The following is a 17486-nucleotide window of genomic DNA, read 5'->3' on the forward strand; positions in this document are numbered from 1 at the left end:
ATGTGGTTTTTCTGCAAACTTTTTTGAGATTATGGGAGCATATATAATTTTGAGAAATTTTATGCCTTAAACAGTGTAATAACTGGAAAAAGAAAATTTGCATGTATGTATGGATGTATAGGTAGAGTGGGAATTTCAAAGGTGAAACGGCGTCGTTTGGAGAAGAGGGGGAGGAAAACAACGTCGTTTGGGGGAAACGATGGACAGGCAGGATGAGAGGCTGGTGGTGGGGTATAAATAGGAGAAGGGAAAGAAGAAAAAAAGAAAAGAAAGAAAAGAAAGAAAAGAGAGAAAAAGAAAGAAAACAGAGAAGAGAGAGAGCGGGGGGCGAGAAGAGAAGGTTCGAGAGAGAGAGAGAGAGAGAGAGAGAGATCGGGGGGCGGGAAGAGAAGCTTCGAGAGAGAGAGAGAGAGAGATTGGGGGCGGAAAGAGAAGATTCGAGAGAGAGAGAGAAATAGAAGAGCTAGATTGGAGAGAAATGAGAAAAGAGAGTGAACAGGAAGGAAGATCGGAACAGTGCGAGCTACGGGAGGAAGGAAGATGGAGATGGGAGGTACGGTAAAATTTTGAGTTTTTGTGTAAGTGTGGCGCGATTTTGAAATTGTGGTTTTAGGTTGAGAAATCTAGGTTTTGGTTGGTACGTAGAGTAACTAAACTAAGATGTAGAGACAGGCAGGTGTGGATGGCAGGTTGAATAGTGGAGGCGTTCACGGAAGAGGCCGCGGGAAAAGAGAGGATGAAGTCGTTGGAGAGTAGGAGAGGTCCGTGAGAGAGAGTGGATCTTTTTTGTAAAATGAGTGTAAGCACATGGTGAAGGTCGCGGGAAGAGAGAGTGAACGAGGAGGTTAGTGAGTGAGTGAGACCCGGGATGGTGAGGAGAGTTTATGTGTGTGCGAGCGGGGTGTGCGGAGGAGGCCGCAAGAGGAGAGAGAAGGAAGAATGTATTCGGTGAGTGTTCTGTGAGAGGGATGAGTGTTAGTGATGGTGAGTGTGTGAGTTATGATATTTTGAACAGGCCGTGGGAGGTAGAAGAAGAAGGAAAGCGGGGTGTGAGGTCCATGAGAGAAAGGAGAGTTCATGACTGTGCAAGGGGTTTTTAGAGTGGGCTGTGGAAGAGGAGTTCGGTGTGTGTGAAGAGATTCGGGTAAGAGGGGAGGCGCGGTATGACCGTAGGGAGAAGTAGGTATAAAAGGGGAGGAGAGTGTAGATGCTAGAAATTGGGAAAGGAAAAGAGACGTCTGTAAGGCGTGGTTTAAGGTATAAGAGTAGGGGTGTGTTGGTTGTTGTGTGGTGTAAGTGTGTGGGTTGGATATAGGTTGGTATAGCTGTTGTAAATTTAAGGGTTGGCTAGAGAACATTACCGGCATATGTGTGAAATGTTAGTGTGTGTCATATGGGGAGATGTGTGTAGGGTCAATATACTGGGTAAAGGAATAGGGGAATCTCAAGATAACATGGTGAAGCGAGTACGGGATGGTATGGTCCTTGAGTGTTAGCATTGGGGAAGCCGATATTGGTGTCGCTATCTAGAAATAGTAAGTTGATCGCCGATAGTGGTGATGGTTGGGAGATCCCAATGGGCAAGGGGTTGGGTCGCTGATGTTGGTGACATGAGAGGATGATATCTGTGTGTGTGTGGCCTATTGGGGGTCAAGAGGTAGAAGATTGAGAGTTAGTCACTGATGTTGGTGATGAGTGAGAACATTTATACTCATGGGGTGACTTCAGAAGGCGGTCACATTTGATATGCAATATAACTAACTTACCGGGACAAGTTGATTTTATATAGTCCCAGGGTGGTATTAAAGTAGGACTTAAGTCGTACAGATAGGGTACTTATAGGAATACTGGATTTTCTGTTGTTGCATGTGCTACTGGTAACCATAACTAGAGTTTCGGGATAAGTTAATGATGAATAGTCCTAGGGTGGTTCTAAGGTAGGGCTTAGGTTGTGTAGATGAGATGCAAATAAACATGCTGAATTTTTTGTTATTGTATATTATACCTGCAACTTGATTTTTACCGTATTGAGTTATGTGAATTCACTTTTTATCATTAATAGATTAAGTAGGGATGGAGCCGAGATCTGAGTTGCTAGTTTCTGAGCCTAGTATATAGTGCCACAGGGTAAGGATTCTCTTTGTGGGCGGATTGTAGTGTATAAAAGTTTATAGTAGTATAAATAATATTTACTGGAGGTGTATGAGATTGTCTTATCCTATGATATATATGTAAAATTGCAAGTTTATACTGAGTTTAAATAATGAAGTGTGAAAAAGTTTCTTTGTGTGTGATTGATTTGGCATGAGACTTACGTGTTGAGTCATAGAATTATCTTAAATTACACCGTTAAAGACAAAAAAAAAGGGGGCGTTACAAACAGAAACTTGAAATTTTTAATTCTATCCATGAAGTTATGCTATTTTCTAAATTTGTCAAACATTTTCCAATCTTATTAGCTTGACCACATATATTCAGTTTATCCCTATTCCTTTCTCACTCCTGGCCGTAGTACGTGGGGCATGTGCAATTGGATTTAGACAATTTTTTAAACCTTTTCTTTTTTAGAATTAACAATTTTTATTAAATAATAAATTTTGGTAATTTTTATTAATTTTTTTTTAATTATTGAAAATATTTTTTTGATATATTTTATATATTATATTTTTGAATAAAAATAAATTACAAAAAATTTATTCAATGATTATTGAGTGTTTTATATATATTAATTAATTGTCAACTTATGATTTATTTAAATAGATTAAACCACATTTTTATATGTATAATTATGTGAATGAATTAAGTCCACGTGATACTTGATTATATTAACAATCTAAACTGATGACTTAGTACATGTATATGTGTATCACCATGGAAATTTTGTCATTGAATGATCTACCTGAAGAAAACTAGAACCCAAGTTCCCATATCCATTTATATATATATATATATATATATATATAATTTGTCCATTCGAAAATTGTCATTATATAAAAGTGAGAAACAATATAAGTAGCCGTGACTTAAGTAGTTGATGATGAACACATCTTTCTAGCATCTGACATGCACTACGATGCCTTAATCACTATCTGCGTTACATTATTTAATTTATTATATATTATATTAATTTATAGAAGATAATTAACGGGTGATTAATTTTACTAAAGATACTTTTTAATCAATAATTATTTGATATTTAGTAAAAATAGTTATAAAAATGATATTATTTTAAAATGTAAAAATATTTTGTTTGGTAAAAATAAATTTTAAAATATTTTAAATTTAAATTTTTAATAAAGCGAAAATTATTTTTTTAAAATTATGCATTATAATTATAATTTTTTATATTTAAACATACTAAAATAAAAAATAACTTTAGTTTTTACTAAACATACTTTAAATTTTAATCATTAAATTACTCTTAAAAGCATAAAACAGTAATTTATAGAAGAAGGTGGTAAGGATAACGTAAAATTTAACTCAAAATGGTGTCTTATTCGGTACCAAAATGTCACCCGCTCACGACAATGCTTTATATTTCTATTGGGAATTTAATTTTTTTTTATATAATAATGTTTTATGACATAAATGAAACCTTTGGGTGGATATACAATACATATATATACAATTTAATTTTTAATTATTTACAATTTTCCTTGGTAATTTAAATTGATAAAACAAAAATTAAATAATTATAAAATTGAAAGAGTGAATAAAATGTTGAAGCCATTGGGAACTTGAGAAAATTAAAAAAGAAAAAAACAAAGACAAATAAAAAAATAAAGTTATTGGGAATGGGTATGTTTATTGGTTACGGATCAGCTCGAGAAAACTGTTTAAATTAAAAATTAGAAATATAACGAGCTGAATTTTTTTAAATATATTAACTAAAAATAATTAAAATTATAAATTAATATCTTATTTTTATTTTATTAAAGGGTGGGTGTAGCAGCCCCGGAAATTCATAATGGAATGTATATTAAAAATATCAAATGCGAAAGCGAAGTCAAAATTTAAATAACATCCCTTACACTAAAACCAAAACGTGCTCACAAAATATAAAAGATTAAACTACCTAAAGGAGAAACTTGAAAGTAAAAACTACGAATGTGACTATGGAGTCCTTAGGCGTCCCCTTCGTCGTCCTCCTGCGGAAGCGGCTCGGGAACGATCTCCTCTTGATCTGAAATGATTAAATAAGGAATGAGCTACACTAGCCCAGTAAAGACATCATGATATCTCACCGTCACGGAGGTAAAGGTGGGTAGAAAACACAAAAAGACCAATGGAGCATAATTTACAACAAATCCTTTTATCGAAAATAAAACCTTTACCATTTACTTACCTCGGTGAAATTCATAAAACAATATACGAAAGCAATAACATCATCATCATCATGAAAACATATATATGAACTGTATAACATAATACCTATCACACTTTTCGAAATTCAATCGTTACACAACATATTTTCCTAATCCAACAGCCTACTAGTATCTATGGGGATCCATAGGGGTCCCGCTACCCGTTAATCCTTAACACTCGAAATCATATTCTAGGGCCGTCCCCATACCCTGTCCGGTATGGGCGCCAAAACATAGACCTCATTACCCCGTCCGGTATGAGGGTGAAACGGGCCGTCCCCATACCCCGTCCGGTATGGGCGCCAAAACACATAAGATCTCCATACCCCGTCCGGTATGGGAGACCACAATCCCGGTAGGGTTCCCTACGGACCCGGTCCGTCCACTATCTCCCAGGATATCTAGTCAGGCTGAACACATTATACAATTTCCATTCACATAATTTTTCATTCTCCTTTTCCCTCAGTCAGCATTATCAATCACATACAAACAAGCGAAACGATAATTTATGCCAAACAGGCAACATACAGCATCAATATACCGGTCATTCAATCCATAATCAATAAAACAGTAAAATATGCACACGAAACTATAAAATGAAAACATCGAACCTCATGCTGCATTTAAAACTGTAAAACATGTCAAATAACAGTTAACCGACAAACACACTAGACTCGGGCTCCATTAGCGACCTTAAGCAATTTCACACATTCGTTGATTCACGAAATACCGTTTTATCATTTATTGGACTTTAAAACCGTGATAGGAAATAGGGTGAGGGGTCCTTACTCGTTTCGGGGTCCGAACACGGCTTCACAGTGCGCTTGCAGGCTGTCCCTAATTTTCCCTGAATTTTCCTCGGGGAACTGAAACGCACTACTGGTACCTGTACGTGTTCCAAAAAAATCCCAAATTAGGCCCAGGGCCCCTTTCGGCCCAAATCGCAACTCCGGCACGGCGGCGAGTCGCCTCGGGTTGGCTGTTTTCGGCCGTTTCCGGCCGAATTCGGCCACACTCGCATCGGTCCTTGTGAGAAAACAACCCTAGGGCCCTCGGGGGGCCAAAAAATCACGGAAAAACGGAGCTTACCGGCGGCAGCGCTCTCGGGTGCGGCGGCTCTCCGGCGATGTTCGTGTTTTGGTGATTCGGCTCCGGTCAACCTGTAGAGAAAAGAATGGTGATCACGGTGATATAAAAATTGCATCAAACGGAGGCCGGGAAGGGCCTCATCGGAGGTAAAAACTGAGAAGGGGCGCGGCGGCGCCGCTGGGCTTCAGCCGTGTATTCCGGCCGTTTGGCCGGGATTTTGGCTCCGATTTGGCCACAGGAGGAATCAGCGTGGAAAAACGAGTCGGGAGTATGAAATTTACCTCGATCGGCGGTCGGAAGTTCCTCCGGTGCGGCGGCGGGTGGCGGCGGCCGGCTTCTGGTTCGTCTTCTCCGGCGAGCGGCAGGCGGCTAGGGTTTGTGGTCTAGTGTGGGGGTTCTATTTATAACCCCTTGCCTTTTGATCTCAGCCGTCCATTTTGTTTTAATCTGGGCCGTCCGTTTTTTATTAAATCTGGGCCGTCCGATCGCGCCCACGCGGATCGCCAACGTGGCCCTTTTTGGAACGACGTGGTTTTGCCACGTGGCAGGTCCCGGTTGGCCGGGACTACTGACCGGGCCTGCTGACGTGGTTTTTTTTTTTTTTTTCCTCTTTCCTCCACCTTTCCGGGCGCTACAGTGGGAGTAAATAATACTTAATTTAGTTTGAATTAATTTAATTAAATTTATTTATTTTTTTTTTATATTAAAAAATATGCACTCCTATTAAAAAATAAATGTGTGAATTATAATAGAAAAAATAATAAAGGAGAAAATTTGAGTACAAAATTCGATATGATCGTATCGATTTATGTATAAAAATATAATTTTAATAGATAAGTATATACCATATCGGCAATATTATAGTAATATAAAAAAATGAGTAGAGAATTCAGTTAGATATGATCTATGTATATATATATATATGTATATGACAATATATACAATTTAATAAACTTATAAATGTCCAAAATCATAATAACATATATCATAGATAGCAATACATCTCCTAATTAGAACTCAAATACTAAATTTACCCACTAAAACAAACAATAATCAATTTTTTTTTTTTTTTGTATATTTTGAAAACATGACTCCTAATTAGATTATACTTAATTTTTGAATTAAGTTATATATATATATATATATTTTAATTTTTTTAAAAATAAAAGTTAAAAGTTCTACCCTTACCTAATACAAAAATAAATATACATTAAGTTATTTCCCTTTATGTATTAAATTGAACCAATATTGAACACTAACTTATTTTTAATTATATATTAAGCATCATTAATTAAACTATTTTATAATTAAATAATCCAAATGTACTTTAATTAATGAATATACAGAAAGTAGCTGGAATACACTACATGGGAATTTGGATTGATGCTCTTTCATTCTTATATTTTTAAATAAAATTTTAAGTTAATAAGCTATATAATAAACTGTCACTTCATTAATTTATGTCCACCAAATGTTTTTATTTAAATAAAAGTGTTAACATTGAGTGAGACAAAGTATTGTTTGTTTGCTTCTTAGTGTAAGTATTAAGAGGTCAATTAAGTTAGATTCCAAAATACATTGATTTACTTCATACATATTAAGAAAATCTTTATTTATGATTTTAATTTTACTACTTTTTAATTAAAAAAATTAATATATTTTAATATATAGAGTGTGACATCAAAAATAATAGTTTAATAAATTTTAAACGTAATTTTAAACGACAAAAAGTTTTTAATCACACGTTTAATTTTATTCAACATTTGGTATATAAATTATTAAAATTATGATTTAAATAGAGTTAGACGAGAAACATTATTAGTTTGCTTCTTTTGGTTAAAACAATAAGAGGTTAATTGGATTAAGACCAAATTATATCGGTTTAAATCATATATATAGAAGATTAGATTTATTTTTATTTTTTAAAAAATAAAAAAAAAATTGACATATTTTAATATGCAAAGAATGAGACCAAAAATAATGGATTAGAATAATTCAAACCAAAATTTAGACTACATATATTATATATATATATATGTCTCTTTCCCTATTCTGTGTTTATAAATAGAGACAAGAAAGTGTAGATTATCTTAAAAATGTCACTGGCAATGGAGTCCAACGGCTCGAGCAATCTTCTGGGTCATTGTGATGAAGCAAAATACAAAAATGGTGTTCTGGTTTTCGACTCCTCGTCTCTTCAAAAACAGTCAGAGTTACCGAACGAGTTCGTCTGGTCAGACTTAGTCGACGCTCAGCAGGACCTGAATGAGCCGCTCATAGACTTGGGAGGATTCATGCGGGGCGATGCAGAGGCGACGGAGCGTGCGGTGGAGCAGATTAGAAAAGCTTGTAGAAGCCATGGATTCTTCCAGGTGATGAACCATGGAGTTGACGGCAAGCTCATCGAAGCTGCGTATGAGGAGATTGACAGTGTTTTCAAGCTTTCGTTAGAGAAGAAACACAGTTTTCGCCGGAAAGCTGCCGAAGTTGCAGGCTACTCAGGAGCCCACTCCGATCGGATTAAATCCCAGTTGCCGTGGAAGGAGACTTTCACTTTTATGTACGAGTTTGAGGGGGATGACTCGGAGACCAGTGTCTCTGATTACTTCAACTCCGTTCTCGGGGAGGACTTTAACCAAACAGGGTAAAATTATCACTCGCCAATAACTAATTATAATTAATTATATTAATTTACTTTTTCTACTGAAAATAGATATACTTGTAGTAATAGAGTTTATATATATAAAGAGAAAGAAAAAAGAACCCTTTTCAAATTTCCGTTGTCTTTGTCATATATTTTCTGTTGTATGTATGGATAAAGACAAAAAAATGAAGAGGGTAAGTTAAAAAATCTAAACTTTCATGATAAAAAAAAAAAAAAAAAAAAAAAAAAAGTGTTTTTAATGGGTTTATCTATTTGAATAGGTTTGTTTATCAGAAGTACTGCGAAGCAATGAAGGATTTATCAATGGTGATATTTGAACTTTTGGGAATCAGTTTGGGGATAGACAGGTTGTATTTCAGAAATTATTTCCAAGATGGGAATGCAATCATGAGATGCAATAACTATCCACTTTGCAACAATGCCTGTTTAACACTTGGCACCGGGCCGCACACCGACCCAATTTCTCTCGCTATTCTTCACCAAGACCAAGTCGGAGGTCTCCAAGTTTTCACGGAGAACAAGTGGCAAGCTATACGTCCTCGACCTGACGTGTTCGTCATTAACATCGGAGATACCTTCATGGTAACTTCTTATAATCTCTAAAAGAAATTAATTTTGAAGTGATAGTAAGTAGTGAAGTAGCTGGTTTATTGTTTTAGAAATTAATTGAATTATTGATATGCATGTTATGTTATAGCTAGTTGGTGAATAGTAGTAGTTGGGTTTGTTTGTGTGTATACATATGTTGATGTCAGCATAGGTAAGATGATTGTTATAACTCTATCATGTCAAAAGAAAGAGATGGGTGTGAGACAAAAGTAGGCCATGACATTAAATACAAACATACATATATATATATATATATATATATGTAGATGGGTGAATAATTGATGATGCAGGCACTAACAAATGGGATATACAAGAGCGGGAAGCACAGGGCAGTAGTGAACAGGGAGAAGGAGAGAAGATCGTTGGTTTTCTTTGTGTGTCCAAAAAAGGACAAAGTGGTGAGACCCCCACAAGATCTTGTTGACAGAGAAGGGCCCAGGAGGTTCCCAGATTTCTTGTGGTCTGATCTTTTGGCTTTTACCCAGTGCGAATATCGTCCTGATTTTCATACTCTTCACTCATTTGTCAATTATTTTCTCTCCTCTAAATTTCCCTGATTTATCCATTTTACTCTCTCTTGTTCATATTCTCTTTTTTATTCTAATAAATAAATTGTATTATTATGCTTTAAGTTTATTCCACCCTTTTTTTTTTTTTTTTGTCTAGAATCTTGTACAAACAATAAAAGAAATAAGGAATTACAAAAATATTTTATATATTATTGGTTTATTTGATTTATGAACTTCACAAAAATAAGAAATATTACTATTTCCAAATTAAAAAAATATATATAAAAAAAATGGATCACGAGACGTAAGCCCCGTTCAGTTTAACCCAATATATGGGTTGTGTGGATAACTGTGGGGTCGGCCAAGAGGCTCCGAGCTGAAAATCCGAAGGGCTCCACACTCGTCTCAGCCCCTTCGCACGAGGCGAAAAGAACCTCAGCTCGAAGCGTACTCAGTTACGAGTCCGCATCTCTGCGGAAAGTGGCCCGGGGACTTTCCAGGACCAAACCCAAGTTCATTGGATCAAGGCCCAACCACACCGTCTCGCGCATCCGCCTGTTGCTCCCGAACTTGGTTTATAAAGTGCTTTATAATCTCTCAAGCATCCAATGTGGGATGCCGAAAGGTTCTCATGCCAAAATCAGCATACTGCATTAAGTCCTTCCCACTGGATATATTTTTTGTTTTGATAAAAAAAGAAGAAAAAAATTGATTGTCTTTCAACCCAAACACAGTCAAGATATATTTATAACCTAGAAATTTGAGAATTCGTATAGGTTTTCTTACAATTAAAACCTCTTCTTTTGTTTACCCTTGCTGTAATATTTTGCATAGTGCATCGATTTTTTAACTTCGCTCTTTTCATATGCTTCACCTGCCCCCTTCTTTCTGTCTCTGTATCTCTCTCCCTGATCTTCTTCTTTTCCCCTTGCTTTCTCTTCTTTTCTTTTTCTATCTATACTATTTGTTCTCTCTTTTCTTTTACTCTCAGTTTCTTTACTCATTCATTGATTACCTTCTTTTGTTCAAGTCTCAATCTCATTGATTATATCAAAATTCAAAAATACCATTGAACTGTGTAAATAAATATAATGTGCTGAATTTGCTTAGTTGTATCCATTGAGATATACAGCAGAGACATTTAACATGCAAAAAACAAAAAAAAAAACAAAAAATTTTTAGCTAGAGAGGCTTTCCGGTCACTTGATAATAATATCGCGATGTTAGAATGGTCTTCTTTTTTATATTTTTTATTGGTGCATGTAAAATCGAGATTTGAGAAAATTAAAAGATATAAATTTCTTTCGTGATAATAAAGTAAAATTTAAAATTTTATTTTATTACAAATTGAAAATAAATTGCTCAATTCATGGGTTTTGTGGATTTAATTTCCCAATTTCTGTTCAAGTTTTTTTTTTCCAATTTTTTTTTTTTTACAGAATTTTAAAATTCCAAAATGTTAATTAATGACATCATTATTTGGTTAAAAAAGATAATTTTTCTAAGAAAAGAAAAGGGCAAAAATAATCACATCAATATTTTGTTTGACAAAGGACTGATAACCAGGCGCTGAGATGACTACTGGGATCTACTTTTTTGATCCACGAGTGTCTGAGGTGACAAACTAGCTTGGTTTCTAATTAAGGCTGTTTTATGTATATGTGCGTATATATATGTCTATATATATTCACATATATACATATATATATATATATAATTAAAGTTTAAAATCCATTAATCTCCGGCATCAATGCCCGAATCAATGTGATGTGGAAGCAATCAATTTTGAAACTTACGTAAAAGGCCAAAACTGCATCGTGGGATTAGTTGGCATGGAGGGACTTTTGTGGTTTTTTAATGAATATTAGATCATGGCCTTTTATGTTTTGTATATAAATATTATTTTTTTAATTAATAATTTATTTATTTTCGTAAATTTTTTTAAAATATTTTTTTAAAAAAAATATTTCATTGTATACTTTTAGTTCTTATATTTTTGTGGGTTTTTTTTTTTTTTTTTTAGAATTGTATAAACTAAAATTTCATTTTTTTATAGAATTTCCTTTTTAATTATATTTTCTTTTAACAAATTGATCTCAAATAAAAAAATATAATGTAGAATTAATTATAATTTTAAAATGTAATAAATGAATTAATTATAAAAACCTCAAAGCTCCACTGTAATTTAACTTTAGACACACGCACCCACCCACCCACCCACCACACACACATACACACACGCACGCGCACACGCACGCGCACACGCACACACAAAGCAATCTATGCATAATAATAATACTAAAATGGGCCAAAATTTTAATTTCTATTCTGTTTTTATTTGATCAATTTCTTAATTTTTTCTCATTATTATTATTGTTGTTGTTAATATTTGTAATACACGTGTCCAAAATTTCGTTCGGAACTAATTTTAGCGTTAAAAAAATGTGTGAAAATTTATTTTTGAAATTACTAAATTTTAATTTAATGTAGAATTATGGAAAAAAAAAAGTTGATGATGAAATTGAAAATAATTTTTAAAAAAAGAGTAAAAATTTGGAGTCGGACGGTATTTTTAAAAGAAAAATTAAAAATTGGGACTTAGAATGCAATTAAAAAAAATTGTGCTACGTAGGATCGCCCAGTCAACAGCCTTGACGAACCGAAGTACGCTGCGTGGCAATCACGCTGACTCGGTGTCGCGCGGGAGGCCATGCTGGCGACCCGTGTGCCCCGCGATCAGACAACCCGGAAGCGTTCCCGCGCATGTGGACGGTTTGGATCCATTCCCTCCTCAGGCGCTATCGGATGGTCAAGATTAAATACGATGAACGATCCAGATTCGTTCCCTCTTTAAATGCGATCAGACGGTCGAGATCAAATCGCGATGAACAGTTTAGATTCATTTTTTTTAAACGCGATTGGACAATCGAGATCAAACACGATGAATAGTCCATATTAACGTGAGATGAGTATAAATATTTCGTATCACACTGAACCCAAACCCTAGCCGCCAGCCTCCTGTTGGAGAAGAAGATCCAGTCGCCGGAGAAGGGAGCCGATCGCCGCTCGCTGCCGCGCCGGAGCCACCTCCGACCGCCAAAAATGATAAAAAAAAATTTTATCCGCTCAGAATTTGATTCCAAGTACCCCCATGGCCAAATAAGAGCGAAAGGAATGGCGAGTAAGCCAAAAATCAAGGGCAAAGCTCGACGGCAGCGCCGCGGGCAAAACCCAAAACCTCATCCAATAAGCCAATTTTCATTTTTTGTTTCATGCGATTTTTCTACCATTGTGTTTACCGTTCTGTTTTCTATAGGTTGACCGAAGAAAAACATTCAGCCACGAAGGTGAGCCGGCGGAGCCACCGCATCAAAAAATTCCACCACTGGTAGGTTTCTATTTTTTGACTTTTTTTGGCGAACCAAGGTCTCCTAATGTGTTTTCTCGCAAGGATGGGTATAAAACCGACTGAAACTGACCGAAAATGGCCAAGCTGAGGCAAATCACTACCGCGGGAGACGAAGCCATCGCTAGAGCACGGCGGTGCCACCGTGCCAGAATTCTAAAATTGACCGAAAAATGTTTTTAACACCGATTTTAGATTTTTTGTGGTATTTTTAGGTACGTGAAGCGTGTTTTAATCTCCGCAGGAAAATTCAAGAAACCCAGGGACCGCCAGTAGGCGTAGTAGAAAGTTCGGTATTTCGGACACCGATTCGGGTACGAATTCATCACCTTATTCTCTGTTATGGAATTGAAGCCTAATAATCAATAATATGATATTTTGTGTACTTTAGAAAATTTTGAGAATACTTATAGATTACTAATGGAGGCAGAACCAATTAGTCATTTATTTATCCTGTTTAACTGATTGTTGAACTTAGAGCTTTAAATATATGATAATATACTGGAATGGTTAATTGATTCAATTGTGCTTTTTCAATATATATATTGTCTATCTTACGTGATTTACGGTTGATTTGTGAAATTAAAAATTAATATACAAATGAGAAATTATTTGGCCATGTGAATTAATGAATGATAGTCTTACTGGATATCCTGAGAGATTGTGGGCAGACTAGGGACATAAGGAACCTTACCGTGAACGTTGCCTCATACCGGATGAAGTATCGAGGAATGATATTTTGGGTGTTCATACCGAAGGGGGTATGGGATGATCCAATTCATCCTCATATCGGACGAAGTAGTGAGGGATGGTATTTTTGGTACTAATACCAAACGGGGTATGGGGACAACCGGTTAGTTGACAATATTGGATATTGGTTCACGCATAGTGGAACATCCTTATGGACCCCCAGGGATACCAGTAGGCAAATAAAAAGGACAAAATGTTGTTTTCGTTCAATTGAATATGATATTATAATGTTATTTGAGTTATTGCCTCTATAAGTCGATTTTGAAAATCTCGCAACGAAAAATATATGCAATAAATGGTTTTCCTTATGATAAATGAATTTACTTAAATCAAGAGCTCTATTGATTATTTTTATAATTTTTACCAACTTTTAATTTCTGTATCAATGAGCAGTGTAATATTCTTAATGGGTTAGTGTAGCTCACCCTTTTATTAATTATTTCAAATCAAGAGGATCAAGACTTAGATCCTGATCAACAAGAGGGTTGTAAATAAATTCACCACCTGGACTCCCTTCAAAAGCTAGTGAAGGTCGTCCTAGAATGCTCAGTTATTTGCCTTTTGTTTATTTTTTTAATTTCGTTTGTTTTTTCATAAAGGACATTACCGTAGCCCTATTGGGCATTCTAAATTTTTGTGTAAGGAATGTAAACCCTAAATGTTATTATTTTGCTTTTGTATTTAATTTATGACCTTATTAACTTTTAAATTTCAAGCTTTTACAGTTGGTATCAGAGTTGCGTTCTTCGAAACTATTCATTACACAAAGACCTAAGGCAACACCAAAAAAATGAATTATCACTCAATCACTTCTTGTGAAATGCAGGTACAGATAGATGAAGAGAGGAAACTCTCACTAAACCGAGCAGCACGGGAGGGTTCGCTTCAAGATGATGTTAACTGACTATTTGAAATGCTAGAGAGACTCATCGCTGCCTAGCAATCCCGGAAGGAAAGGAGGGAGTTACCTGACCTTCCCCCGTTGCCACAGTTTGAGCCACCGCTATAACAGGAGGATCCTAAGCCACCCCGGTATGATCCTGCTCCTCTACAGTACCATCCGGCATTACCACAATATAGTCCGGTGCCCCAACTACATCACCCAGCACCATCATAGTATAGTTTGGTGCCCCAACTACATCACCCGGCACCACCACAAGATAATCAGGTGCCTCCACCGTATCATCCAATACCACTACAGGGCCATCCGGTCCCTCCCCAGCACAATTCAGTTCCTCTTCCACGAGATCCAGTTTCATTCATAATGGACCCAAGCTACATTGAGAGGTACAAAAGACTAAATTCATCTACTTTTGCAGGAGCATCCTCCTTTGAAGAGCCCGAGTATTGGTTAGCTGAGACAGAAAAGGCTTTTACGACTCTTGAGTGGTTCCCGAATAGAGAGTTATACTCTCCACCTACATGTTGGTGGGAGAGGCAGGTCACTGGTGGCAACTCAAGCAGACCATCCTGCTCGTTCCAGTCACTTGGGAATAGTTCTTGATGGCCTTCAATGTAGAGTACCTCCCAAAGCATCTCCGATATATGAAGAAAATGAAGTTTGCACACATGGTCCAAGGTGATATGACTGTGTCAGAGTATGCCCAAAAGTTCCTAGAGTTGGGCCGGTATTTCCCTGAGAGCATGATGGATGAAGGTAAAAAAGCAATAAAGTTCGAGTGGGGCTTCCGTCCTGAGATTAGACAACAACTGTATGTATTCGAGCTCAATACTTACTCAACCATTCTGCCAAGACATAACTAGTGGAGATGAACCTTCGCATTTTTTCTCTAGCAATAGGGAACCTCAGGCCCCTAGTTCACACCGCAGACCAGCGCCCACTGCACCTAGTTAGTAGAATAAGAGACCTAGGCTAATGACTCAGACTCCTCCTCAAATTCCAGCAACATGATGCGGTAGGACTTGTCAGCACTGTAGCAAATATCATGGGGACCGACCCTGCTATCACCTCAATAATACTTGTCGTATATATAGGAGTGTCCAATATTACACGAGAGAGTGCTCGAGGAATCAAAACCAGACCAGACCTCCTATCCAGGGCAGAGCTTGCAACCTCACTCAGTAGGATGCAGAAGCCAACTCAGACGTGATATAGGATACATACACTATCTGTAATCATCTTGCACATGTTTTGATTGATATTGGTGTCTCATACTCATTTGTCTCACATGCTTTTACACCAAACTTGAATGTATTATCTGAAAGACTTGATTCTGTGTTATTTGTGTCTACTCCTAGGAGTAGGACATTACTAGGAGAGGTTATATACAGAGCCTGTATCATAGATATAACAAATAAAAAATTGAATATGAACCTAATAGAGATTAACACAAGGGACTTTGATGTAATCCTTATCATGCCACCGTAGATTGTTTTTATAAGAAACTTGTATTCCACCCTCCTAATGAAGATTCATTTACAAATTAATAAAATTCTTTAAACATTGTTCCCTTATGGCAATTTTCCTATTACCAAGTGGTTTAACTCAGTTGTTTTCTCTAATTAGGCAAACATAAGAAAAAAATTTGCATTCGAGAGATTTCAGTAGTTTGGGACTTTCCAGATGTGTTTCTGGATGAACTACCCGGACTGCTAATGGACAGATCATATATCTTCAACTAGGCATCCAGTCTATCTTGGTTGCTCCTTACTGCATGAGTCGTGCTGAGATGGAGGAGCTGAGAAAACAGATCAATGAAGCATGACACGAAAATCTGAGCATTTCATTATTTATTTGATTTTTTTCTATTATCTGGCATGATATATGTTTGGTTCTCTGTATTAACGTACTATTTTCTTAATAAATAAATTGTTTTCATAATGTGAGATAAGTAAACGAGGAGGTTAAATGGTAAGCTCTTAAGTCAAAATAATTAACTTTTAAAACCTTACGATGTTAATTTAATATTGTTTTCCTTACTGAGCATATGGAAGTCACTCTTTCCATGCTCCTCCCCACCCCCATATGAGAAAGAAAGTGAGGAACCGTAGGCTAACCTATCATTGGAAGGTTATGATGATCTTGTTGATCCACAAGTCTAAGTGCATGACTATTCCTGCACTCTGATGAGTCCAATAGCATGGTAAAAAGAGTAGCCCTTATATTTTGAATTTGTGTTTTGCATCCACCTTTGGCCTCAGTATATGTATGGATTGGAACTCATATGTATTTGTAAGAAATTTGTAATAATTTTGTTCCACTGCATAAATTTTATCATGCACTCATTATTCTGTATCTGTATCTGACACCCATTTACCTTAAATAGCACTTGGGATGTCACAATACCTGGTGGGGTAAAAGCCTCAACTTTTTCAGAGTTTACTGACACTCCATCCCTTGATATGATGTGCCATAGAAAGGTAGTCTGCTCGAGCCAGAATCCACACTTACTCAACTTTTCATACAACTTATTTTCTCTAAAAACCTACAAAACCAGAGTCAGATGGTGAGTGTGCGCCTCTCTACTTTTTGAATAGAGTAGGATATCATCGATAAATATAATGATAAACTGATCCAGCAATTATCTGAAAACCCTGTTCATCAAATCCATAGAGATGATTGGTGCGTTGGTTAGTCTAAATGGCATAACCATGAACTCATAGTGTCCGTACCTGGTTCGAAAAGCTATTTTAGGAATGTCTTTTGCTTTGATCCTACCTAATAGTAGTCTGAACGCAGGTCTATTTTGGAGAAGATTTGAGCACCTTGCAACTGATCAAAAAGTTCATCAATCTTGGAGAGGAGGTACTTGTTCTTGATTGTGACCTAGTTCAGTCCTCTGTAGTCAATACATAACCTTAACGTATCATCCCTCTTCCTTACAAATGTGACTCCAGCACCCCAAGGGGACACACTATGTCGGATGAATCTATTATCCTGCGGGAGAGTTGTAATACTCGGGCCCCAAATCTGGTCCGGAATTAATTTTAGCGTTAAAAAAATGTGTAAAAATCTATTTATGAAATTAATAAATTTTAATTTAATGTAGAATTATGGAAAAAAAATAAGTTGAGGATGAAATTAAAAATAATTTTGGAAAAATTGGTGAAAATTTAGGTTCAGATGGTGTTTT

The 17486-nt window shown here is 36.2% G+C and overlaps 1 protein-coding gene and 1 non-coding gene across 2 annotated transcripts; one reads left to right on the forward strand and one right to left on the reverse strand.

Annotated features, from left to right (window-relative positions):
• The first annotated feature begins 7521 nt into the window (after positions 1–7521).
• On the forward strand, positions 7522–9358 carry LOC110816516 (gibberellin 20 oxidase 2-like). Its single transcript, XM_022044741.2, has 3 exons — positions 7522–8097; positions 8379–8700; positions 9018–9358. The coding sequence occupies exons 1-3, from the start codon at positions 7550–7552 to the stop codon at positions 9282–9284; spliced, it is 1137 nt and encodes a 378-aa protein (XP_021900433.2). The 5' UTR covers positions 7522–7549; the 3' UTR covers positions 9285–9358.
• Positions 9359–9532: 174 nt separating this feature from the next.
• Positions 9533–9785, reverse strand: LOC148253238 (RNase MRP). The gene has a single exon (XR_015812934.1).
• Positions 9786–17486: the final 7701 nt, after the last annotated feature.

The sequence above is a fragment of the Carica papaya genome, chromosome 6 (genome assembly GCF_054855325.1).
Source record: "Carica papaya isolate Zhongbai chromosome 6, ASM5485532v1, whole genome shotgun sequence".
Taxonomy (NCBI): Eukaryota; Viridiplantae; Streptophyta; class Magnoliopsida; order Brassicales; family Caricaceae; genus Carica; species Carica papaya.

What these genes read in the sequence shown, in the direction of transcription:
- LOC110816516 (XM_022044741.2), top strand. Translation starts at nt 7,550, where the DNA reads ATGTCACTGGCAATGGAGTCCAACGGCTCGAGCAATCTTCTGGGTCAT. An exon ending in GAGGACTTTAACCAAACAGG is followed by an intron (nt 8,098 to 8,378) that starts GTAAAATTATCA and finishes CTATTTGAATAG; the next exon opens with GTTTGTTTATCAGAAGTACT. An exon ending in ACATCGGAGATACCTTCATG is followed by an intron (nt 8,701 to 9,017) that starts GTAACTTCTTAT and finishes TTGATGATGCAG; the next exon opens with GCACTAACAAATGGGATATA.